The following is a 22,569-nucleotide window of genomic DNA, read 5'->3' on the forward strand; positions in this document are numbered from 1 at the left end:
AAGCTGGACCCCCCTTTCCCCCCCATACCCCCATCTGTCCAGAAATTCTTTGCCGCCACCTTTGACTACGGCAACGGCTCGCAGCTGATGGTGCTGGACATCTCGCTGCCCGCCTGCGAGAACGCCAACAACACGGGGTGGGAGTCCTGCGCGCTGAGCACGCTGCAGTTCAAGCTCCTGGACCTGTTTGTCTCCAACGCCGTGGTGGCCTGGCTGGACAAGAACGGCATGTCCTCCCCGCGCCTGGCTGGCATCCGCCTGCGCCCCTCGCCCCAGGCCCCCGACCAGCTCCAGGCCCCCGCCGCCGTGCCCTGGCACCTGGACCGCCTGGACCAGCGCACGCTGCCCCTGGACGGGCAGTACACCGCCGACAACGGCGGGCTGGGGGTGAATGTGTTCCTCCTCTCCGGCGGCATCGACGCCGCCCACACCGAGTTCGAGCGCACCGACGGCGTGCCCGGGACGCGCATCAAGGCGGGGTGGGGTTACAACGGAACCGACCCGCTGGAGGACTGCCCCGACGCCTTCGCCTGGTACGGTTTCGGCACCTACTCCGCCTCCCTGATCGGCGGGAACACGCTGGGCGTGGCCAAGAACGCCACCATCACCTCGGTTCGCTTCCGCACCTCGTGCATGCTGGAGTCCACCAATATCTGGGCGCCTGGGGGGCTGCCCTCGGCCATCGACGCGGTGCTCTCGACGGCCGTCGCCCCCGCCATCATGATGATTGAGACCTGGTGAGGGAAAGAGTTGGTCGAGTGGGGACGCATGTCTGTGCTAGAGGCCCTTGCACGCTGAGGGAGGACAGCATTGTGGTGCGTCCCTGGCCTGACCCGGACCACAGTGGCAGTAACTTTGACCCCCCAACCCCATCCCCTTCTCCTCGCCATCACCCAGGTGGTCACCCAACCGCTTCAGCTCGGACGACGACCAGTGGATCGAGCAGGCGCTGAAGAGCCGGCTGGACCAGGCCATCGCTCAGAACATCACCGTCATCGTCCCCGCCGGCTTCGGCGACGCGCCCGCCTGCGACAACGTGCTGGCCGCCCATCCCGGCACCATCGTGGCCTCCGGCTTTGACGACTTCGACCGCCTCACCCTCTTTGGCGCGGCCAACTCCTCCTGCATCTCCCTGTGGGCGCCCGGCGGCGGCCTGGGCAACGGCGTGCTGGGTGCCATGGCCTACAGCGACTACACCTCCATTATCCCACGGTGAGGCTGGGGTTGCTTTTCCAAGGATGCTGGGCATGCATTCCTCCATGGGTCCAGGAGGAGAGCAGTGTGTTGGGAGGGACGCATCCGAGGCGGCATCTGTCCCTTGCATCACCCACCGCGCCCCTGCCGGCATGCAGCCTGCCATGCAGCCCCTCCTCCTGCTCCTGTCGTGGCCTGCTGGAAAGCGACCCTCCAGCTCCCCACTCCCTCTGCCCAACCCCTCTCCTCTCCCCTGAAACTAATCCTCAATCACCAGGGCGTTCGGCGCGACGCCGCTGGTGACGGGCCTGGCGGCGCAGTACCTGTCCAACAACCCGACGGCCACGCCCGCGGAGGTCAGACGCGCATTGGAGGAAGCCGCGACGCCGGACCGGGTGCTGATGGCGGGCATCGCCTCCCCCAACCTCATGGGGTACACCAACCTGCGGTACAATGCGACGACGGCGAGCGCGGGGGGCGCCGACGCCGCGGCGGCCGGCGCCGACGGCGGCGGCGGCGGCGGCCTGTCCACCGCGGCGATCGTGGGCATCGCGGTGCCGCTGGGCATCATCTTCATCATCGCCAAGACGGGGTGCATGTACTACTGCTTCATCTGGCTGAAGAAGCACCGCGCGGCGCAGGCCGCGGCCCAGAAGATGGACGGCGACTGGGAGATTGACGAGAAGCGGATCGAGATCGTGCACCGCCCCGACGGCGAGCCCTGGCAGCTGGGCGAGGGCTCCTACGGCAAGGTGTTCAAGGCCGTGAAGGACGGGGTGCAGGTGGTGGCGGTGAAGACGCTGCGCTGCGAGGAGGACCCTCTGCGCGACCAGTTCGTGCGCGAGATCGCGATGATGCGCTTCGTCTCCCGCGACGCCAACATCACCCAGTTCTACGGCGCGGTGGTGGGGGCCAAGAGCCTCATGCTGGTGGCGGAGTACATGGAGGGCGGGGACCTGCGCAAGGCCATCACCGCCGACGTGCGCAAGCGCCTGGTGTGGGGCGCGGGGGGCAAGGGCGTGGCGCTGGACATCACGCGCGGCCTGCACTTCCTGCACACCTCCCGCGTCAGCCACCGCGACATCAAGTCCAGCAACGTCCTGCTCACGCGCGACGGCCGTGCCAAGCTGGGCGACGTGGGACTGGCCCGCATCCTAGAGGACCAGCACCAGAGCGACGGCTTCGTGGGCACCTTCGCCTGGGCCGCCCCGGAGCTGCTCATGGGGCAGCGCTGCGACGAGCGCGTGGACATATGGTCCCTGGGCACCGTGCTGTGGGAGATCGTGACGCAGGAGATGCCCATGCGCGGCATGCTGCGCCCGCCGCTGGTCCCCGAGGAGTGCCCGCAGGAGGTGGTGGCCATCATCCACGCCTGCATGCAGCACGACCCCAAGGACCGCCCCTCCGCGCGCGCGGTGTACAACATGCTGCTGGCCGCGCCGCCGCTGGCCGGGTTCGAGGACGCCGCCTCCATCACCGAGTCCTCCCCGACCTCCCAGTCCCCCGCCGACTCCATGCGCAGCTCCTCCCCAGATTCACGCCCCACATCCCCCGTGGCCGTCGTGCCCGGCACCGCCGGCGGGCGCTCCGGGGCGATGTCCTGGCCCGCCCAGGCCTTCGACTCGGCGGTGCACGGCGCGCACGGCGCCATGCGCGCCGTCAGCCCCAAGCTCCACTCCGTGGTGGCCCAGATCCAGAAGCGGCTGCGGCACCACGAGGCCGTGGCCGCGGGCGGAACAGATCGGTCCAGCCCGGGCGACAGTGGGGCCGAGGGCTCGGCGGCGCAGGAGGGCGAGCGGCAGGAGAAGTCGCCCAGGTCGCCCTTCGAGAAGCAGGACCTGGCGGGCCACGGCATGGTGTGAGCGCCGTGCGCTCTGAGCCCAGGCGGGGCGGCGGGGCGCTGTGGCAGGGACCTGCTCGCGGTGAGGAGGCCGTCCCCGCACACACATCCCCGCCGCAGCCGCCTGCCTACCTCCCTTCGCCGCGCTTCCGGTACCATGGAGTCGCCGTCAACACCCCCTTCGTCGCCGTCATCAACCCCTTCGCCGCAGACGCCGCTGCAGGCCGCCCGGCGCAACAGAACCCCCTCCCAACCCCGAACCCCAGCGCTGCCCTCCGATCCCCCTTTCATGTCTCATCCCACGCACCTCCCATGCATCCACCAGGGCAGTGGCGTGCCCCAAACTGGCGCTCTAGTACTGCCTCAGGCGCAAAAGCTGCTGGTCCCTGGCCCGCCCTTCGATGAGAGCGACTCCGCATGTTCGACGGTCAGGCTGGCACCCTCCTCCCCGGCTTCCGGTGGAAACAGCAACTTGCGCCAATGCGAGCCATTCCTGGCCCCTTTTGTTTCCGCTGGAGCATCTTGTATTGCACCGGAACCCTTGTGCACAAAGTTCTACTTGCTCCCTGCTTCCCCATTCCCTGCTATTTCCCCTTCCCGTGGCAACGAGGGAGTACACTTTGCTAGTCACGTACTGGGCGCCTTACTTGGGTGGGTGTTTAACCCCGTGGATTTTCTCGCTATTTCTGTGTAATGTCAGGCTATGCGATGCAATGACTGAGGATATGGGCCGCTCTCGGCGGGCAGGGGATGTGGTGGGGAGTATGGCCATGAGAATCCATTCGAGCGCGCCCCAAGCCATTTCGCAATGCACGGCATTACTCGTAGGCTGGCCTGAGCACCCTCTCACAGCACCGTATGGCATACTGAATATCTGGTAATTCACGGCTGGATCCTTGGCTGGTACTGGCCTGCCCAAGTACTGTGGTGGGAATGCTGGCGCTCTCACCTGGGCCGTGGGGCCTTGGCAGGAGCAGCTCGACATCCCGCATTGCCTGCTTTCGCAGTCCTCTGAGTAAATCGCACATGTCTTCCATTTCAAGACCATCCACCTGCATTCGTGGCGGAGTTCGAAGTGGAGAGAGGAGAGGAGTGTCGGCCACTGTGCAGGCGTCCGCCGACCCAGCCCTGGGAGCACCCCCAACCGTTGGCAGCGGCGGGGCCTCCCAATCTATGAAGACTGTGGGTGTGCTTGGTGGTGGACAGCTCGGCATGATGATGGCTGAGGCAGGGGTGAGTCGGTGGCATGATCTTGAGGGAGGCGCTGGGGTTGGTGGGTGGCGACACCAGTATGTGAGAACACTTTCCTGGCACCACATCGGTCTGACGCTCTCTGCTTGGCAGATGTACTTGGTATGAAAAGCCCTGTGCTTGCTCAGCTGTCTTCCTGATGTGTGGGTTGCCATTGCCCCTCTCAAGTCCAGTCATTGAATGCAGCAGCCGTCATGAATCGCATTCCCCACCACTCACTCCTCTCCCAGGCGACCATTGACCTGGCACTCAAGGTCCTGGAACCCACCCCGTCCTGCCCCGCCTCTTCCGTGGCAGAGCAGGTCCTCGGCAGCTTCACCGACCCCGCCGCCATCCGGGAGTTTGCCAAGTCGGTCGACCTGCTGACCGTGGAGATCGAGCACGTGGATGCCAACGCGCTGGAGGTGCGCGCGGGGTATGGGTCTGGCTGCATTGCATCACGTGGCAAGGGGCCCAGCTGAGATGCCCTTGTCACTTGCAGACAGCCTTCGTACCCAGTTCACCCAGCCTGTCCCCGGCTCCTGCGCCGCGCCATTGCGTGCATGTTATCCCTTCTCGCCCAGCTGCGGGGTCCTGTCCCAGGTCCTCACCCCTGATGGAGTTCCATTCCCACATCATCTCAAGCTCGCCCGATGACTGATCCTCTTCAGACCCCCCCCAAACAATCCCCAGGAGGCCGCGCGCGAGGCGGGCATAGAGGTGCACCCCTCCCCCTCCGTCCTGCGCGTCATCCAGGACAAGTGGGCGCAGAAGGAGCACTTTGCGGCGGCAGGCGTGCCCTGCGCCCCCGCCGCCGCCATCGCCAGCGAGGCCGACCTGGCCCGCTTCGGCGCGGCCCACGGCTACCCCTTCATGCTCAAGGCGCGGCGCCTGGCCTACGACGGGCGCGGCAACGCGGTGGTGAGCGACCCTGCGGGCGCGGCCGCCGCGCTGTCCGCGCTGGGCGGCCTGGGCCAGGGCCTGTACGCGGAGGCCTGGGTGCCCTTCCGCGCCGAGCTGGCGGTGATGGTGGCGCAGGGGCGCGACGGTGCGCTCCGCGCTTTCCCCGTCACCCAGACCCTGCACCGCGACAGCATCTGCGTGGTCACCGAGACCCCGGCTCTGATCGACCCCGGGCTGGCGCGCGAAGCGGAGCGCGTCGCGCTCGCCGCGGTGGCCAGCCTCCCCGGCGCCGGGGTCTACGGCGTGGAGATGTTTGTCGTCGGGGACGGGGATGGGGAGGGCGGCCCGGCGCCGGGGACCGCAGCCCCTAGCGGTGCGGCGCCGGCGTCGGCGGCGGCCGCCAGAGACAAGACACCCCGCCTCCTGCTCAACGAGGTGGCCCCCCGCCCGCACAACTCGGGGCACTACACCATCGAGGCCTGCGCCACCTCGCAGTACCTGGCGCACCTCCAGGCGGTGACGGGGCAGCGCGTGGGCGACACCTCCCTCACCGCCGGCGCCGCCATCATGGTCAACGTGCTGGGCGACGGCGCGGGCCAGGCAGCCAACGCCGAGCGCATCGCTGCGCTGCGGACCCGCGCGGCGGCCGAGCCGCGCTGCGCGCTGCACTGGTACGGCAAGGCCGAGTTCAAGGCCAAGCGCAAGCTGGGCCACTTCACCATAGTCGCCGACGATCGGCGCGAGGCGCGGGCAGCGCTCGAGCGCGTCGACCCCCAAGCGGCGCGCGAGCTGGAGCGCGCCGCGCCGCTCGCGCCGGCGACGGCGCGAGGAGGCACGGCGCGCGCCGCGCCGCCGCCGGCGCGTGTGGGCATCCTCATGGGCTCCGACTCCGACCTGCCCACCATGCGCGCCGCGGCCCAGGTGCTCGCCGACTTTGGCGTGGGAGTGGAGGTGGAGATCGTGTCGGCGCACCGCACCCCAGCCCTCATGGCCGAGTACGCGGGCGGGGCTGCGGCTCGTGGCGTGCAGGTGATCATCGCCGGGGCAGGGGGGGCGGCCCACCTGCCGGGCATGCTGGCCGCCATGACCCCGCTGCCGGTGATCGGCGTGCCGGTCGTGCCGGCGGGCGCGCGCCTGGACGGCGTGGACGCCCTGCTTTCCATCTGCCAGGTTGGGAGACCACCTTTTGGGGGGGGGAAGGAGTGCTTGTCCCTGTGTTTGTGCGATTGGAGAGGCATGTGAAACGGATGGGGGTTGAGCAGATGTCCAGGGTGGACACCCCCCCGGCGGTGACCGCCTGGTGGGGAGCAGTGGCCCTGAACTTACGCGATCTACATCCTCGCACACCACCCCCCAGATGCCCAAGGGCGTGCCGGTGGCAACGGTGGCCATCGGCAACGCGGCCAACGCCGGGCTGCTGGCCGCCCGCATCCTGGGCGTGGCAGACCCCGAGATCCAGGCCAGGATGGTGGAGTACCAGCGCGGCATGACCGACATGGTGATGGCCAAGCGGGAAGCCATGGCCGCCCAGGGCTGGGACGCTTACACACCGCCCAGCTAGGAGAGGGAGATGCGAGGGTGGCCGGCTCTCCGACCCCGCGGGGCCTTGCCTCCACTCCAGGAAAAGAAAGGGGGACCTGTTGGGTCGCCCCACCGTCACAAGCAGCGCCTTTCCCCACCCTCCTCCTCCGCGGGCGAATTTCGACGCTGCTGCCCCACCCTCCACCTTGCGGCCTCCTTGCCATGATGCGCCACGCCACATAGCTCGCGTGTACAACGATGCAATACAAAATATCCTGCCCGGTGCCACGCGACGCAAAGCAGCCGGGGCGGGGCCCGACGCCAGGCCTCGGGGGGGGGGCCGAAGCGCTTGCCGACGAGGCTCGGCGTCGCAATGCTCCATGCACACCATCTGAGCAGCAAGGTCAGGAGGGTCAACGAGGGTACACCGGGGCCGGGGCCGGGGCCCAGCTGGACGAGCGGGGCTCCCCAGCCCCACGACAAGACAACCAGGTGATCAGTCAAAGCTGATGAGCGGCGCGTCGCTCCTGCTGGGCGCCGGCGCGGCCTGGGGCTCGGAGGGGCTGGGCGCCCCCGCATCGGCACCCGGCTGGGCCGCGGAGGGGTCTGCGAGGCAGCTGTTCAGCATGTCCAGCGCCTCAAACGCCTGGCTGAAGAGTGCCTCATCACCCCCCGTGTAATCTCCAATGAGGCCGCGAAGTTGGGCCTGAGTGATGATGAGGGGGTCCGGGTGATGCAGGTCGTGACAGATCCCTTGGCATGAAACCCAGAGACCCCGGGGGATCCTCCGCAGAGGCAACTAGCCTGCCGGCACAAGGGAGGAACACCAGAACCCTCCCGCACGCACCTGCAGCTGCTCGGCCGTGCTCCGCATCTCGGTTGCAGCCGGGCCCGTCTCCCCCAGGGCGACCATCTCCCACAGGATGCCTGCGGCGTCCTTGGCAAGCACCGACAGCTCCCGGATCTCATCCACCTAATGGAAAGCAGGGAAGATGGTGAGCCCATGCATGAGCGGAAGCGAGCCGTGCATCTACTGTGAATCAGTGCGAACGGCTCAAACCCAATGTTGCCACCACCACCCTGCACATCATGCACCATGGACTCCGAAGACGCAAAGAGCGGTGTCGCGCCGCGAGCCTCACACCTGGGACGGCACAGCGGCGGCAGCAGTGAAGCTTGCGGCGCCGGTGGCCCCGCCCGTGTTTGGGGGGCGGTAAGACTGGGGTGCGGCAACCCCATGGGTGCGCTCGTAGTCATCCGTCTCGTCCTGCGCCGAAAACAGGGGCCGTTCTAGAGTATCCAACTCATCGTATCCCTGCGATAAAAGGTGGGAATGGGGTGTTCTGGACGGTTGCGTGACTCCCTGGGTGACAAGTGATCGGAGGGGGAGGCTACTGCACACAGATACCCATTCCGCTGACCTGGGACTTGGCACCCAGAAGAGACTGGAACTTGGTCTTGAAGTCGTTCACCCTCCTGGTGAAGGCCGAGCCCGACATATGGGCGCTGGGAGGCACTGGAAGGCACTTCCGACAAGGTAGGGTGAGAATGTGTGACCAAGGGTCACCACGTGCAGATGCTCGATGACAGGGCTCAGAAAGACGCAGCTGCCGTTATTTTGGTTCAAGGATGGCGAGCAGTGAGCACTGTGGGGCGCGACCAAGGGTTGTGTGACGGTAACGTGAGCAAAGAGGCGATCCAGGGGAGAAGGGTTTTCCTCTCCATCCAGCATTCACGTTCTCCCTCGACCGCTGTCACTCGTGCAATCCGACATCACGGGCCTCCTTGATCTCCATACAATTTGGCACTTCTCCTGACCCATTGGCGTAGTTTTAGAAAGCGTATTCATATATAGATTCGCTCGTCATGCAGACCTCAGCGACGAGCTTTTCGGGTGGCCGGTTGGTTGCCCTCGGTGACCGTACACGGCCTCACTCCCCAGGATGCTTCCACGCCCCCCGCTGCTCCAGGTCCATTCCTCTCCAAGCTGAACACACACTTGGGAGGGGTGAGTTGCCTCCTGGGCATGGGTTTCCAGCTCATCTCGCCCGTGGCCCTCGCCCACCTGGCCGACCAGCCCCTGACCTGTTCCACCTCCACATCATAAACACGCAGTGCTTCGGCTACACTGCACCACCCCTCGCCGCTTCGTGGTGGGTGCAATTGGATGCATATTCTGGATTGGGGATCCTGGAGGCTGCACACATACCAATGATGAGTTCAGGGAGCGCAGCCTTGGAGGGGGGGGGGGGGACCCGTCATGCTGCATCGCCCTCCTCTGGCCACCCACCAAAAGCCCTCTCCACTCTGCACCCCAGACCATGGCTTCTGCCGCCAGCACAGAGCAGGCCTCCGCCGGCCTGCCAGGCAGCTTCGACATCCCCGCTGCCCCCATCCTCATCCCGGAGGGTCCCTGGAAGGTGATCGAGGGTGGCGTGACGGCGCCCGCTGGCTTCAAGGCCCAGGGTGAGTTTTAATTAGGGGGGGAGGGTTGTAGAAGGGAGGTTACGGGAGGGTGGCTGTTGGCACACATGGGCGCGGGTGCCATGTCGTGGTCTCTTTCAGAGTTCTCCTTCTGAGCTATTGGCATTTCCGCGTGGACTTCCCAAACCCGCCGCCAACTCCCTCCTCTAGACCCCACCCCCTGTCTCCAATCCCCCCCATCACACCACAGGCATGTATGCCGGCCTGCGTGCCAAGGGCGACAAGGCCGACCTGGCGCTGGTGGTCTCCGACACCCCTGCAGTCGCTGCCGGCGCCTTCACGCTCAACGTCATGGCCGCCGCCCCCGTCACGCTGTGCCGCGAGGTGCTTGCCGCGCACGAGACGGTCCGCGGCGTGGTGATCAACGCGGGCCAGGCCAACGCGGCGACGGGTGCGGCGGGCGACCGCGACGCGCGCGCGGCGACGGCCGCGGCGGCCGACGCGTTGGGCGGCGACGAGGCCTCCGACCCCTTCCTGGTCATGTCCACGGGCGTGATCGGGCGGCGCGTGGACGCCGACGCGCTGTCCGCCGCACTGCCCGTGCTGGCGGCGGGCCTGGGCGCTGGCGCGGGGCACGCGCTGCGCGCCGCGGTGGCCATCACCACCACCGACCTGGCCAGCAAATCAGCGGCGCTGGAGGTGGAGCTGGCGCCCGGGCGCACGGTGCGCCTGGGCGGCATGTGCAAGGGGTCGGGCATGATCCACCCCAACATGGCCACCATGCTGGGCGTGGTCACCTGCGACGCGCCCGTGGCCGCCGCCGTTTGGCGCCCCGCGCTGGCCGCCGCCTGCGCCGCCTCCTTCAACCAGATCACCGTGGACGGCGACACCTCCACCAACGACACCGTGCTGGGCCTGGCCAACGGCGCGGCGGGGGGGGCGGCAATAGGGGACCCGAACTCGCCCGAGGCGCGTGCGCTGGGCGCCGCGCTGACCGTCCTTCTCCAGGGCCTAGCCAAGTCCATTGCCTGGGACGGGGAGGGGGCGACCATGCTGCTGGAGTGCACGGCGCGGGGGGCGCGGAGCGACGCAGACGCGCGCCGCGTCGCGCGCAGCGTGGTCGGCAGCTCCCTGGTCAAGAGCGCCATGTTCGGCCACGACCCGAACTGGGGGCGCATCGCCGCAGCCGCCGGGTGAGGGGTTTGGGTAAACAGGGGGAGAAGTGACATGGTGGGGATGCTGCCACCATACCTCAGGCGGCACGGCAGAGCCGGCTGCTTGTAGGAGAAAGGAGCTGCGTGTGACTGTTCCCTCGCCCGCCGCGCACCACCGCCAAGCGGCAGAGGAGGGAGGCAGTGCTGGCAGTGCAGCCAGCCCCCCTACCTGACGCCCTCCAGCACTCGTTCCATCCGCAAGCGCCCCAGCAACCCCTGGAAACCCCCACCTCAACAGGTACTCAGGGGTGGACTACCGGCAGGAGGACGTTCGGATCAGCCTGGGGGACACGGAGCTCATGCGCGGCGGCCAGCCGCTGGACTTTGACGCGGCGGCCGCCAGCGCATACATGAAGGCGGCGGCCGCCGCCCATGGCACCGTCACCATCGAGGTCAGCATTGGGGATGGGCCCGGCGTGGGCCAGGCCTGGGGCTGCGACCTGTCGTACGACTACGTGAAGATCAACGCGGGTGAGGGGGCATGGAGGGCTTGGGGGCATGGGTGGGGCAGTGCCATGTGATTTAGATGTAGGGAAGGGGGGGAGGCGGGAGTGAAGAGTGTGCCGCGGGCGCTGTCACGTCCGCACACTCCGTCGCGGTGGGGGTACCATGTGCCCATGTACAGATGGTGGTGTGCGGGGGAGTCCAAATCTATCAGATCCCAAGCTTCCCGCTACACGGATGAGCATGGACTGGAGGGGGGACGACACAGATGTTCACCGTTCCCGGCCTTGCCCTCGGCAGGGGAGGCTGAATCAAAACCCACATTTGTCTCTGATCCCTTTCTTCCACAGAGTACACGACGTGAGCTGCGAGGATGGGCATGCAGGGATAGTGCGATGGGTGGAAGCTGCCGTACGTGCAAGGGAATGTAATGTCACACGAATTGATCTCGTCTATGTAGATCTCACGACCTCGAGTATGGCCGGCACACAGCACCAGTACGCCCTACCTTCGCCAATTAGCTAACAAACACAAGCATTACTGTCATGCCGGTCGTGATGGGCTGGCCGTAGATGTCGACTCTTCGCCAGCGTCATGCTCAGGTGCGGGGAGGGGGTGCACCGCCTTTTGAGCCCCGAGGAATTGGCGGATATGTACACTCACCACGCCCCGGACCCTTACCGCAGGAGGACGTGGCCTCGATACTGGACGAATCCGAGCAGGATGCGGTGATTCAGGAGCTGGCGGCCCAATCCGCCCGAGCACGGCGCCAGACCCAGCTCTGCGTGACCCCGCTGGGCGCCTGCCTCGCCCTCCTCTACCTCTACTTCGCGGGGCAGGCCCTGGTTGATCCATGGTCCATACGCCACCACGCCGAGCTCCGAGACGTGCTGCGTCCCCTAGCCATCGCGGCGGGGGACCTGGGCAGCAGCATTGCCGTGGCTGCCGGCACCTGGGCCGTGGCGGCATACTGCAACCAGTCGGAGCACCAGGGCCGCGCCATCCTGCGCCCGGCCGTGGTCCTGGCCACGCTCATGGCCGTCTTCTGGTCCCTGGGCATCCTGAAGATGCTGCGCCTGCGCGGCTTCGTCCTGGACGGCGCCTGGCGCATGTTCTGGCTCCCCGCCGCCCCCGCCGTCTGGACCCTCATCACACTCTCCGTCATCAACACTGTGGGGGCAGTCGAGCGGGACCTCAGAGCGCTGAGGGCTGCCCGGTACAGGTTCAGGCACATCTGAATCCCATCGACGGGACAGGGTCCTGAACTGAGATTGGGGCCTCAACCCCCCGGAGTGGTCCTCCCAATCCAAACGAGGATGCCAGGATATCTGTAGGTGGTCTCGTAGGACCTCAGCATATCCTGGGATCTCTGCCGCCCTGCTCTATATGCTTGCCCTTGTTTTTTGCATGGTCCCTGCCACTCCTCATCCTGGCAAGTCATGCTCGAGGTGGACAGGACTCTCCATTGTTTCGTGGCTCCCCTTTTGTTGCCTTCACCAGGACTTATAGGCCTATTAGTACACCCCATCAACATGTCTACCCCCCTTCACCCCTACTCAGAGACACGACGCACTGCCCCACCCCCCCCTGCATTTCATGTAGCTGAATAACTCGCTTACATATAGAGGCCGCGGCTTTTACAGAGACGAGACTCATGCTGGTGTCGGTGTGCGTTCAGACCCGTCGAGCCAGAGGCTCTGGGTGGGAGATGTGAGGGGGAGGAAAATCGATGCCACGCCCGATCGGGTGGCAGGGGCTGACGAATGGCAATGGTGGAGGGAATGTGTGGAGGGGGACCCGTGGACGCCGCTGCCTGGGAATACATCACGCCAAGCCCACGGCCTGGCGGACCTCATCGCTGAGCGGGACGTGCAACGTCTTGCAGTATGCCTCCAGCTTGGCCGCGCCGTCCTCGAAGGAATCGAGCACCGTGTACGTCTTCTGGTACCTGGGGATCGGATTGGGGAAGAGGGGGGAAGGGTTCAAACTCTGACATCAAAGATTTGAGGATGGTGTGGGTCCTCCATGGGCATGACGAGGATGGCGAGCAATGCATCCGCATCGCATCTGGATGAAGGACAGTCGAGCGCACGCCTGTCCTGGCACCATCCCCGAACAATGCTGTGGCAGACTCCAGCGTCCTGCCGCACTGCCACCTGATCTGAAGAGCACAGCTCTCACAGCCCCCACTTCCAGCGTGGCATGCCGCCCTGCAGTCCCCCCAGCGACGTCCATGCACCCCCCATTCCTCCTCCATCGCCCCTCCTCCGCCGCACCCGTCGCTGTAGCTCATCTTGGGCTGCTTCTGGAAGGGGTCGAACTCGCGCAGGCCGGCCCGGCCTGAGGCCATGTTCTTCATCTCGCCGTAGCTGGACAGTACGCCCGCGCCGAAGGCCTTCACCGCGCCTCCTTCGCGCACCACGCCAAACTCCACGGTGTACCAGTAGCACTTGGTGAGGTGCCAGATCTGGGCCTCGTCCGCGCCCAGGGACGCCACGCCGATGGCGTGCGCCAGCTGGCAGAAGGCGGGGTGCGCCAGCATCGGCACGTGCCCGATCATCTCGTGCACGATGTCCGGCTCCGGGGTCCAGCACGGGTCGGCCCCATGCCGCATGTACTGCGTGCTGTGGAAGGTGCGGAAGGCCAGGCCGTTGAGGAAGTCGCGGGGGTGGAGCAGGCCCGCCACGGGCCGGATCTGCCAGCCGCTGCGGGCCTGCAGGAACTCGGAGACCTCCTGCAGCTGGGGCACGCGGCGGGGGCTGAAGCCCAGCTCCCGCCAGGAGGCCAGGAACTCGGAGCAGGCGTGGGCGGGGAAGAGCTCCGCCAGCTCGTTCATGACGTAGGACCACACCGCCGTCTCCTCCGCCGTGTACTCGATGGCGGGGATGGGGGCGCCTCTGCATACGACGGTGGCAGGTACAGGGGGTCACACAGGTTGGAGTGCACACGTGACTGGGGATGGGAGATGGAAACCATACGTGCAGACACTGGTCTGAGCCTGACATACATGGGCATCCGATCATGCTCCTGATGGAGTGGTGACTGGCATACCCTCTACCACCAGCCAAGCTGGCGCATTGAACCACACGCAGGCGTCCTTCACTCCACATCATGCCACAGCCCCAACAAAACCTAGCAAACACGTCGACCATTCCAAGTGATATCTCTCCAAGACACTTACAGAGAGCATGCCTCCCTGCCGGACACATGACTCACATCTCATGCTTGCTGGCGATTTTACAGATGTCGACTCGTCGCTGCTTGTATGCCTCGTCGGCAAAGCCGGGGTGTCCTTCCGCCAACTCTGCGCCAAAGCCTAGGATCTTTCCATTATCGACCTCACTGAGGGATTTTGGAATCTTGAAGGGGGCGGGCTGTGCCTTCTGTGGCATCGAGGCCGCGGGGGGGGTCTCCGACACTGTCCCTGCTGACGCCACTGGGCCTGCGAACATGGGGAAATACATGGGCCAAAAGTCGCTGCGATGCACGAAGGCTTTTCTGCAGAATAAGGACATTCGACATGGCTCCAAGGATCCCACACACCTCGTCCAGCCTGTAATTGGATCCTCCTTCGTTGAGTGGGCCATGTCGAGCAGCGTCCTCCACGAAACGACTGAGAGGAGGAGAGTGCCGAGATCGTCAGATCATACCGGGTGAGAACCGCCATTTTGAAGTTACTTCCTATTTTCAATTCATTTACCACACTTGCGCGGCACATCCCTGCCACATCGTTGCCTCCCTCGTTCAAGGCTCCTGTCGGGCCGCGTGCGACGTGGACTGAAAAACTTACCGCTCCCGCCCGCGCCTTCGTTCGTTTGATGGAAGCTGCGCACCATGTGGGCGGTAAGGAGAAGCTGAAGTGGTCTTTACCTTTGCGTGACCCATTACAGCATCGATACAGACCCTTTTCAACCTAATTGTGCGGAAATATTATCCACATTCCTGATTAAATTCCCTGCGAAACTGCGACCCGACCATCATGGCCTCCACCGCGTCCGGCCCATACGCCAAGCTGATTGTGAACATCAAGAGCGCCCATAACCTGACCGACCCCACCTGGCTGGGGAAGGCCGACCCCTACGCCATCTTGAAGGTACATTGGGTTCGACCGCGATTTTGTGTCTATCTAGGCCTGTCGAGCATGGGAGGTTGGGACTTCCCAAATCCGTGTTCCAGCTTGTTGCCTGCATGGATGCTCACAATCTTCTTGCCATCTTCGATGATGCAGGTGGCTGGCGCCGAGATCCAGACCCATCACATCAAGAACGCCGGCGAGAATGCCACCTGGGACGAGACGTGAGCGTGTGGGATGTGGAGAAGAGGGACTAGAAGGGCATAGTTCATCAGCCTGTTCTGGTATGTGTGGCCGAGCACGGATTCGTGTGTGAGGCCAGGCACACCATCCATTCCACACTTCCTCCCACACCTGCACACTCCCTCAGCTTTGCGTTCAACAATGTGGCCATTGAGGACATCCTGGAGCTGAGCGTGTACGACTACAACAAGGTCCGCAAGGACGGCATTATGGGCACGGGGTCCCTGGCGCTTCGCGAGGCCTTCGAGGAGGGGCGTATCGACACGCGCATCCCGCTGTCCAACAAAACCGGCTCCAAGGATGCTGGGGAGGTCTGGATCAACATCCGCACGGAGGGGGTGAGACCTGGGCGGTCCTTGTGTTCCCCGGAGGGGAAGAGGGCGACATCGTTGCTGCAATGAGGCCTGCTCCAGGTCATCCGTCACTCAATCTCCTGCCTGTCGTGCTGGGAGCAGTTGTCCCTGGCCTGCCCTCAACCTGGAGTCCTCGGAGGTCCTTCCTTCTGCATTGCTCCAGTCGCCCAAGTTGCACAACTGCATCACCTCGCATCCCCCCCCCCCCCCATCCTCGCAGCTATCTACCGCAGCGGTGGCCCAGGCCGCCGGGCTGGAGACCGACTTCAAACCCCTGGACACGGACACCTCCCGAGAGGCGCACTCCGCGGCAGACAGGCAGGGCGTGGATGACGCTAGCGGTGGCCAGAGCGGCGCCGCGTGGCAGTCGTCGCAGACGGGCCAGGTGGCCGGCGTCGAGGGGTTGACCAAGAAGACCGAGGGCCTGGGGCTGGGCGACGGCGGCAATGTGCGCAAGGGCGAGGAGGTCGTCCTGGGCCAGGACAAGTACACCACGGTGAGAGTGGGGTGAGGGAGTTTGGTTTTCTGGGGGGGGCGGCGCGTTGGCGTGTGGGCCTGGGTGTTGTACGTGCGGGAAGAATGAGGGTGGGTGGGAAGTGATGTAGTGACTTGGCCTGTGTGGGCAGGTCTTTGTTAAATGCTGTGCACGACTGGCATCAGCAGCAACCTGTTAAGAGCACTCAGTGATGGCCGTTCGACACATCCCCGGAGAGTCGCCTCAATCAACACACATGTGCCGCACAGCTTTTTCTCAATGAGCACATGCATTATGGGGTGGCCCCTCCCCTAAATCTCTTTCGGCTTGGTCTCCCTCGCTCACCCTGCCACCCCCTCTACACATATACCTCCACAGACCGAGGACCGGTCGGTGGTGAAGGAGCGGGTGGACCACTTCCGCGAGCACCGCCCCGTGGAGAAGGAGTTTGTGGTGGAGACGCGCGCCACGGGCCAGGAGCGCGACCTGGTGGACCAGCGCGAGGTGGAGTCCCTGGGCGTGAAGGAGCGGATCCTGAACGAGGAGCCCATCCTCTCTGGTAAGGAGACCAGCAGAAGCACCACCACGAGGACCGAGCAGAGCAAGTGAATCTTGAGTGGATAGGACAGGTACGCTCCCCTTATGCATCACCACTCCTTGCACTACGCCATGCCGGCATGGCTACCGTCCTGATTGCACTAGTCAACCCCTGCCTACATGTTGCATGACCCGTCCCTCACACCATCCTGTTGATACATGCCACCATCATGGTCTGCTCGGTATAAAGTATGTAGTATGTGAGCCGCAGCCCTAAAATTTCACCGCATGATGGTGTGCCGCTCAGCATGTCACGATCGGGCGACCAAGCCCTGGCCGGCCAGCTCATTGATGGCTACCCAGATGGGAGCCTGCTCTGGTATTACTTGCACAAAGTATATCTCCAATGTCGCATCTTCACTCGATGCTTGGTCGAGGCATGACGCCTGCCCCGTCATTGTCCGGGCGGTGCATCATGAAGGGTTGCGCTGTGTCAACAACAGCACCAATCCACTCATTAGCGCCCCAAAGGCGTGCAACAAGGTATCACATGTACTTGAACACATCGCATGAGAAGCTCGGACGGTCCAGCCGTGCGCAGGCGGCCGATAATCACCGGAACTCCGCTGAGTCGGACCCACGCAGCAGGGTGTCATGGAGCATGGCGGACAGCGATGGCATCCGATCAGCGGTCGTCATGCTGGGTGCGGCGGCGCTCCTCCTGGGAGCCTCGGATGCCTCGCTGGCATCGGAGGCTCCCCATCAACACCCGGCCCTGAACATGGTGGTGGGCAGCCTGGCAGACAACGATGCCTTCTGGCCGAACGTCCTACGATACATCAGCTTCTTCTTCTCCGTGCTGCTGGGCACGGCCTACGTCGCCATCCAGCCCATCATCAAACTGCTCAAGAAACCCTCCACTGCCGTGTTCACCGTGGCGGCGCTCGCCTTTGCCCTCTTCCTGCTCAAGGGGACGGTGTCAGCGATGCTGGGGGTGGGGACGGCCCAGGATCTCCCTCCCCTCTGAAAGGCATCCCTCTTATGTGATCTGATGTAACGAGGAAGAAGGAATAATCGCATGGTCGCTCAACATCGGGGAAGCAGAGGATGTGCGAGCATGAGAGGCGTGCAAGCATACAGAGCGGTCTTAAACTCAGTGGAGGCACGGTATTCCAGCAATGATCACCCGACATAACTCGACTGTGCCATATTGACAAAGGCATCCCATCAACTCTCTCCACACCCTCATCCCTTGCATGGATCCGTAAGGCTTCTTGTTACACACCACAAGGGGTTTGTGTTTCACAGCCAGGAGGGAGCACCGGGCATGCCATTGCAAGAGCAAAGCCCTGCATCTCCAGCCGCAGGATGAAGAACGTGAGCTTAAGCACTCAACTCCAAGTCCCAAGTAGCTGGGCTGTCTAGCTCAGTGACGAGGGTTGACAAACTTGCTCTCCTTGATGGCGGCGTCTGCAAGGGAAGGAGCAGAGGACCTTCGCTGCCAGAACACACAGCACCAGCGGCAGATACTGCCTGAGCGCGCATCTGGAGGACGAGAAGACCACAGCACGCATGGCCGTCACGTACCCGTTTGGAGAGATGCAATGTAAAACATGATCCCGCCCGTCACGGCGAAGCCCGCTGCGAAGGGCCACCTGTGGGTGGAGCAGGTTCGGACCAGAGTGAATCCAACGCGATGTCGGCATTCTCACATCACAGTTATTTACACAGTCTTCCCCTTGGCCCCAGCACAGATCAGTTTGCCTCCTCACATCGTGCGAAGGTTGCGAATGGCGGAGACCGGGATGGACTCAGCGGTGTAGGGGTGGAGCGGGGCGCCTGCCATCGTAGCAGCACTCACTCCTCTCTTTTGAAATCGTAAAAAGTCTGAGACGGAGTGCCTTTCGTCCTGCCAAGGGTGCGGATTCTCGCACCCGCTGTAGGGGATTTTCCAAGGGCGTCCTTTCTTGTAAGCAACGCATTGCTTTCCCTCCCAGGCCAACTGCACGCATGCACTGAGTCATGCGAGGTCGTATTTTGCAGGGCAGCAGATAGAGACACACAAAGTGCACAGCATTCCGTTAGGATATCGATGCTCCTGCAAGGCTAGGGGCGACCACCACCCCAGCACTGGTATGCATAGGCTGCCCTGAGAATCCCGCTATCCTGTCTGGCCCTGTGCACAGGAAGGGTTGCACAGCCTCCCAAAGCTTCTTCTTTTGGACCTGTTTGGAGGGGAGTTTGATGACAGGGGGAATAGGGTTGTGCAACTCGTGGGAACGTGGGTACAAGTAGATTACATCATGCCCGGCATCAGGCCCTATACGGCCTGGCCAACATTGCCAACACCATTCGCACCTGGTTTGGCTGTGCTGCCTCTGCTTGCTCGCTGGCATCCCCAAACCACACTCGCTCTCCCACTTGGGCTCCTTCGGGGGGCAGGAGCGGCTCCACCTCCGTGTGCTCCGAGTTCGAGGCGCAGAGGAGCATGCCGGCCGACTTGATGCCTCGCATGTTTCTCGGCTTCAGGTTGGCAAGGACTACCACCTGCCGTCCCTCCAATTCCTCCCGCGGAACAAACTTGACCAGGCCGCTGACGATTGTGCGAGGGCCCCCTTCCTCTCCCAGGTCGATGGACTCCACATACAGGCTGCAAGGGGGGCGAGAGGAACAGGGCATGGAGCCTGCCCACAGAGGTGGTTTGCGCTGGTTGGCAGACGGGCCCGAAGGCGTTGCTCCAGAACCCACCTTTCGGCATCTGGGTGGACTGAGCACTCCAGAATCTTGCCGATCCTGATGTCCATCCTTGTGACGTCGACGTTCTGAAGAGGGGTCTCTGTGTGGTGAAGCAGTGGCTCGGGTCAGGTATCGTCATCACCAAGGAGCCGGAAGGGGTGTGGGTCCAGCATGGGTGCCCCTGCATTGCAATCCTAGGTCTCCCCAATACCTGTTGCTTTCTCGAGCGTCTGATCCTCAGAGGCTGCACTGCATACCCAAGATCCTTGCAATCTTTTGGGAAGAAGGCCAAGGGGCTGGTGCGTTTGAAGGGGGGTCGCCGATGGACAAGGTGTGCATGGCAGGGCTTGCCGAAGGATTCGCCACCCTCCCGACCTGACGCCCTGGGATGCGATGCTCAATTGCATGCCTGAGGGCGAAGTGAAGTTCTGATTATTTCGGGCAATGAGAGTCGTGACCTTCACTGGTGACTGCAAAGGCCCACTCTCCTATCCACAGGACAGAGGAGGTGGCCGAGGTCCAAGCACGTGCAAACTCCCGTATTATTCTTGCAAACTCGCCGATGTCAGGGAGGCAGTTGCAGACGCAAGCCAGATCGCTGACAAATAAATGTTGAGTTCTTATGTAACTTCGTTGCCCCATTGCCGCCAATGTGCTGAGCGAGATCCATGCTAGCGCTCTGCCGTCGGGCTGCGTTGTCGGAGGTGGCCTCTCCTTCATGGAGAGCGGCTCTGCAACACATAGGACTTGAGTACCCAACACAGCATGGATTAAATCAAAGCATCCGGGGAGTGGCAAAGCAGGCCACAGAGGTGAGCGTCTTGGGATTTTCGCGACCCCCTCAGGTATCCTTTTCCACACACGAGTGGAGCCACTGCAGCATCCAAACTGTCCTGATCAAACATACCCTCCATTTGATTTAAACAGCAAGCATCTCACGCTATTTATCTCATACATTGTGCCCTTGGGTCGCACGGCTTCAAGAGCCTGGATGCTGTTATTCTCTCGACCCACCAGGTGTCCCTCCAACCCTCTCCCCCCCCCCAAAAGGTCCGCCCTGGGGCCGTCCTGGAGCTGAATGGGAAGCTGTTGCAGGTGGTGCGAAGCACCCACGTAAACGCCGGGCGCCAGCTGGGCAATATCTCCATGGAGCTCCGGGACCTGGCCAGCGGCGCCAAGCACCCCGCCAAGTTCCGCCCCTCGGAGAGCGTGGAGGTGGTGCACCTGGAGAGCAGGCGGTACACGTGCCTGTATCGCGAGGGCAGCCTACTGCACGCCATGGATGCCGCCACGTACGAGCAGGTGGCAGTGGAGGCCAGCCTGTTTGACCCGGGCTCGGCCTACCTGGTGGAGGGCATGGAGGTCAGCATGGCTTTCCACGACGGCCGGCCCATCGTGGGTGAGCTAGAAGGAGGGAGGTAGGGATGGGGGTGGGGGGTAAAATTTTCCTTGTGGAAGCCTTGGAGTGCAGTTCTTCGCGAGTGACTACCCAGTGCACCCAGGCTGGTGCTTTGCCGGCTCACTCCTGGACACCGGCGCCGACGAGGCCCTCCGCCACAGCCCCTGATCGCATCGTGCAAATGTTTTGAGCCCGCTTGAACCCGCGCCTCGCAGGCGAGGTGCCCGCCACCGTGACCCTGGAGGTGAGGGAGGCGGCCCCGACCATGAGGGGCGAGACCGCGGCGCCGTCCTACAAGCCCGCAGTGCTCGAAAATGGGGTCAGGATCACGGTGCCCCCCTTTGTGGTGGCCGGGGACAAGGTGGTGGTCGACACACGGGAGGGGACCTTTGTGAAGCGGGCGTGAGTACGCGGCCAGGGGAGGAGGGGGGGGTCTGTTGACGAGCAGGCCATCCCTCGGCAACCTCCCTCTCCAGCGCCGTGCCCCAAAACCCCACCCGTGCCTTCACACATGGACCCAAGCATGCAAAACCCCCTTTCCAGTCAGCGAGCGCAAAAGTTATTCACAGATGCGACAAGCGCAGCTCAGACAGAGCGGGACAGCGTGTCAAGGGCTTCAGTGCGGGCGAGAGGAGGGAGAGGAAAGGGAGGGAGGGGAGTTTGGTGCGGAAGGGGAGAGGGATGAAGGGTCAGGTGGCAGCCGCGGCGCGCGCACATGGGTGCGGGCCTCCCGAGCGCTGCTCGCCGCCTCAACCCTTAGGCGGACGGGTCCTCAGCGCAGCGCGCGATCATGCGCTCCACGACCTCTCGCTGCACGCACACCGTGGGGTAGCTGACCATGTTGAAGACCACCTCGTGGTCCCCCAGGTCCAGGGCATTGCTCTGGAACTCCGCCATCTGTGTGATGAGGGGGGTGAAGGCGGGGGTGAGCCTGGGTGGGAGCGGGGGGGTTCGAGCGCTGCGATGGGCTGCATGGGGACGCTGCGCTCCCCCTCCCTTGCAGGGACATTGGCAGCTGGAAACTGAATGCCTGACCGGCCTCCCAGCACTGCTCTGCTGCATTGTGGCTGGTATTGTGGCTGGAATTGTGGCCTGAGCGGCTGCGCCTCCTGACAGTCCTGAACTGGGACAGCCCGGATGCGCAGCTGAATTCCCTCCCACAGCACCGCCCACATGCCCAACCACAGCACCCACCGTGACCATGAGGTCGGCGGCGGGGTCGGGGTGGGAAGACAGGTCGCGCTCTGCCACGGTGTACTCCCACCCGTCCTGCGCCAGCAGCACCAGCCGGAAGTGGGTGGAGCCGAGGGCGCTGGGCACGCTGACAAACTCCTCCAGGGGCGTGCACATGAGGAAGGCGGGGGAGGTGAGGAAGTCGGGCAGGTCGCTGCCGTCGTAGGCGTGCCGGATCAGGCGGCTGCATTTGTGTGGGGGGGAGAAGCTGTGAGAGTTTGCTGGAGGGGCGGAGGGATCACAGACTTGCTGTCTCCCAGGCAGCCAGACTAGGCGGCTGGACCTCAAACCCCACACGCCCACTAGCGCAACCCCAGCACGCACCTGAACAGGCCCTGCAGCTGCTCGATGGAGGAGATCAGGCGCAGGGGCAGCCGCGTGACCTTGCTGTCCCCGCACAGCGTCGTCCAGCGGATGTACAGGCACAGGCTCCAGTCCCCCAGGCTGGGGCAGCGTACCTGAGGTGCAGCATGAGGGGGCACGCCGGGTTTAAATGGTGAATGAGGGGCATCTTCGCGACCCAGCCGTCTGGCGAGGAGGATGCCGTACACCTTTGGGCTCCAGAAGCACATGCACATACCAATTGCCCCCCCTTCCCAAGCTGCTGCTGCACACCTGGCGACGGGCTGCATCTTCTGCGTCAACAGCTTGCTGAGAGAGTCGTCGCTTGCGGGAGCGGGTGGTTGGGCCCTCGAATGGCCGCAGGCTGGGCCCGGCTTTGTGCGTCAGGGCCTCGTCCATACGCCTCCCC

General features: G+C 64.1%; 10 protein-coding genes across 10 annotated transcripts in view; 7 read left to right on the forward strand and 3 right to left on the reverse strand.

Moving 5' to 3' along the window:
• F751_2358 (putative serine/threonine-protein kinase) overlaps nucleotides 1–3,056 on the forward strand; it is a gene marked incomplete at both ends in the record, with an annotated part of 5,416 nt that extends 2,360 nt beyond the window's left edge. Inside the window, 3 exons of the mRNA XM_011399226.1 lie at nucleotides 43–737; nucleotides 898–1,212; nucleotides 1,472–3,056. Coding sequence (XP_011397528.1) covers nucleotides 43–737; nucleotides 898–1,212; nucleotides 1,472–3,056 — 2,595 coding nt within the window. The remainder of the gene's footprint in view (nucleotides 1–42; nucleotides 738–897; nucleotides 1,213–1,471) is intronic.
• Nucleotides 3,057–4,246: 1,190 nt separating this feature from the next.
• Nucleotides 4,247–6,728, forward strand: F751_2359 (Phosphoribosylaminoimidazole carboxylase; the record flags this gene model as incomplete). The annotated part of the gene is made up of 6 exons (XM_011399227.1): nucleotides 4,247–4,267; nucleotides 4,516–4,689; nucleotides 4,958–5,485; nucleotides 5,579–5,932; nucleotides 6,089–6,337; nucleotides 6,525–6,728. 6 exons carry the CDS (start codon nucleotides 4,247–4,249, stop codon nucleotides 6,726–6,728), a joined length of 1,530 nt encoding a protein of 509 aa, XP_011397529.1.
• Nucleotides 6,729–7,184: 456 nt separating this feature from the next.
• On the reverse strand, nucleotides 7,185–8,187 carry F751_2360 (hypothetical protein; the record flags this gene model as incomplete). Its single annotated transcript, XM_011399228.1, has 4 exons — nucleotides 7,185–7,394; nucleotides 7,536–7,661; nucleotides 7,833–8,003; nucleotides 8,110–8,187. The coding sequence occupies 4 exons, from the start codon at nucleotides 8,185–8,187 to the stop codon at nucleotides 7,185–7,187; spliced, it is 585 nt and encodes a 194-aa protein (XP_011397530.1).
• Nucleotides 8,188–9,009: 822 nt separating this feature from the next.
• F751_2361 (Arginine biosynthesis bifunctional protein ArgJ, chloroplastic) lies at nucleotides 9,010–12,008 on the forward strand (the record flags this gene model as incomplete). Its single annotated transcript, XM_011399229.1, has 6 exons — nucleotides 9,010–9,154; nucleotides 9,363–9,526; nucleotides 9,632–10,305; nucleotides 10,565–10,797; nucleotides 11,123–11,160; nucleotides 11,457–12,008. 6 exons carry the CDS (start codon nucleotides 9,010–9,012, stop codon nucleotides 12,006–12,008), a joined length of 1,806 nt encoding a protein of 601 aa, XP_011397531.1.
• A 586-nt stretch (nucleotides 12,009–12,594) lies between these two features.
• Nucleotides 12,595–14,222, reverse strand: F751_2362 (Tryptophan 5-hydroxylase 1; the record flags this gene model as incomplete). The annotated part of the gene is made up of 3 exons (XM_011399230.1): nucleotides 12,595–12,718; nucleotides 13,047–13,667; nucleotides 13,987–14,222. The coding sequence occupies 3 exons, from the start codon at nucleotides 14,220–14,222 to the stop codon at nucleotides 12,595–12,597; spliced, it is 981 nt and encodes a 326-aa protein (XP_011397532.1).
• F751_2363 (hypothetical protein) lies at nucleotides 12,973–13,227 on the forward strand (the record flags this gene model as incomplete). Its single annotated transcript, XM_011399231.1, has 1 exon — nucleotides 12,973–13,227. The coding sequence occupies one exon, from the start codon at nucleotides 12,973–12,975 to the stop codon at nucleotides 13,225–13,227; it is 255 nt and encodes an 84-aa protein (XP_011397533.1).
• A 527-nt stretch (nucleotides 14,223–14,749) lies between the features above and the next one.
• F751_2364 (hypothetical protein) lies at nucleotides 14,750–16,522 on the forward strand (the record flags this gene model as incomplete). Its single annotated transcript, XM_011399232.1, has 5 exons — nucleotides 14,750–14,863; nucleotides 14,999–15,066; nucleotides 15,213–15,423; nucleotides 15,659–15,934; nucleotides 16,292–16,522. The coding sequence occupies 5 exons, from the start codon at nucleotides 14,750–14,752 to the stop codon at nucleotides 16,520–16,522; spliced, it is 900 nt and encodes a 299-aa protein (XP_011397534.1).
• Nucleotides 16,523–17,111: 589 nt separating this feature from the next.
• F751_2365 (hypothetical protein) lies at nucleotides 17,112–17,477 on the forward strand (the record flags this gene model as incomplete). The annotated part of the gene is made up of 1 exon (XM_011399233.1): nucleotides 17,112–17,477. One exon carries the CDS (start codon nucleotides 17,112–17,114, stop codon nucleotides 17,475–17,477), a length of 366 nt encoding a protein of 121 aa, XP_011397535.1.
• Nucleotides 17,478–19,854: 2,377 nt separating this feature from the next.
• F751_2366 (Elongation factor P) lies at nucleotides 19,855–20,991 on the forward strand (the record flags this gene model as incomplete). Its single annotated transcript, XM_011399234.1, has 3 exons — nucleotides 19,855–19,998; nucleotides 20,237–20,585; nucleotides 20,801–20,991. The coding sequence occupies 3 exons, from the start codon at nucleotides 19,855–19,857 to the stop codon at nucleotides 20,989–20,991; spliced, it is 684 nt and encodes a 227-aa protein (XP_011397536.1).
• A 350-nt stretch (nucleotides 20,992–21,341) lies between these two features.
• On the reverse strand, nucleotides 21,342–22,559 carry F751_2367 (hypothetical protein; the record flags this gene model as incomplete). Its single annotated transcript, XM_011399235.1, has 4 exons — nucleotides 21,342–21,482; nucleotides 21,780–22,002; nucleotides 22,143–22,276; nucleotides 22,434–22,559. The coding sequence occupies 4 exons, from the start codon at nucleotides 22,557–22,559 to the stop codon at nucleotides 21,342–21,344; spliced, it is 624 nt and encodes a 207-aa protein (XP_011397537.1).
• Between the last annotated feature and the right edge of the window lie 10 nt (nucleotides 22,560–22,569).

The sequence above is a fragment of the Auxenochlorella protothecoides genome, assembly GCF_000733215.1.
Source record: "Auxenochlorella protothecoides strain 0710 unplaced genomic scaffold scaffold22, whole genome shotgun sequence".
Taxonomy (NCBI): Eukaryota; Viridiplantae; Chlorophyta; class Trebouxiophyceae; order Chlorellales; family Chlorellaceae; genus Auxenochlorella; species Auxenochlorella protothecoides.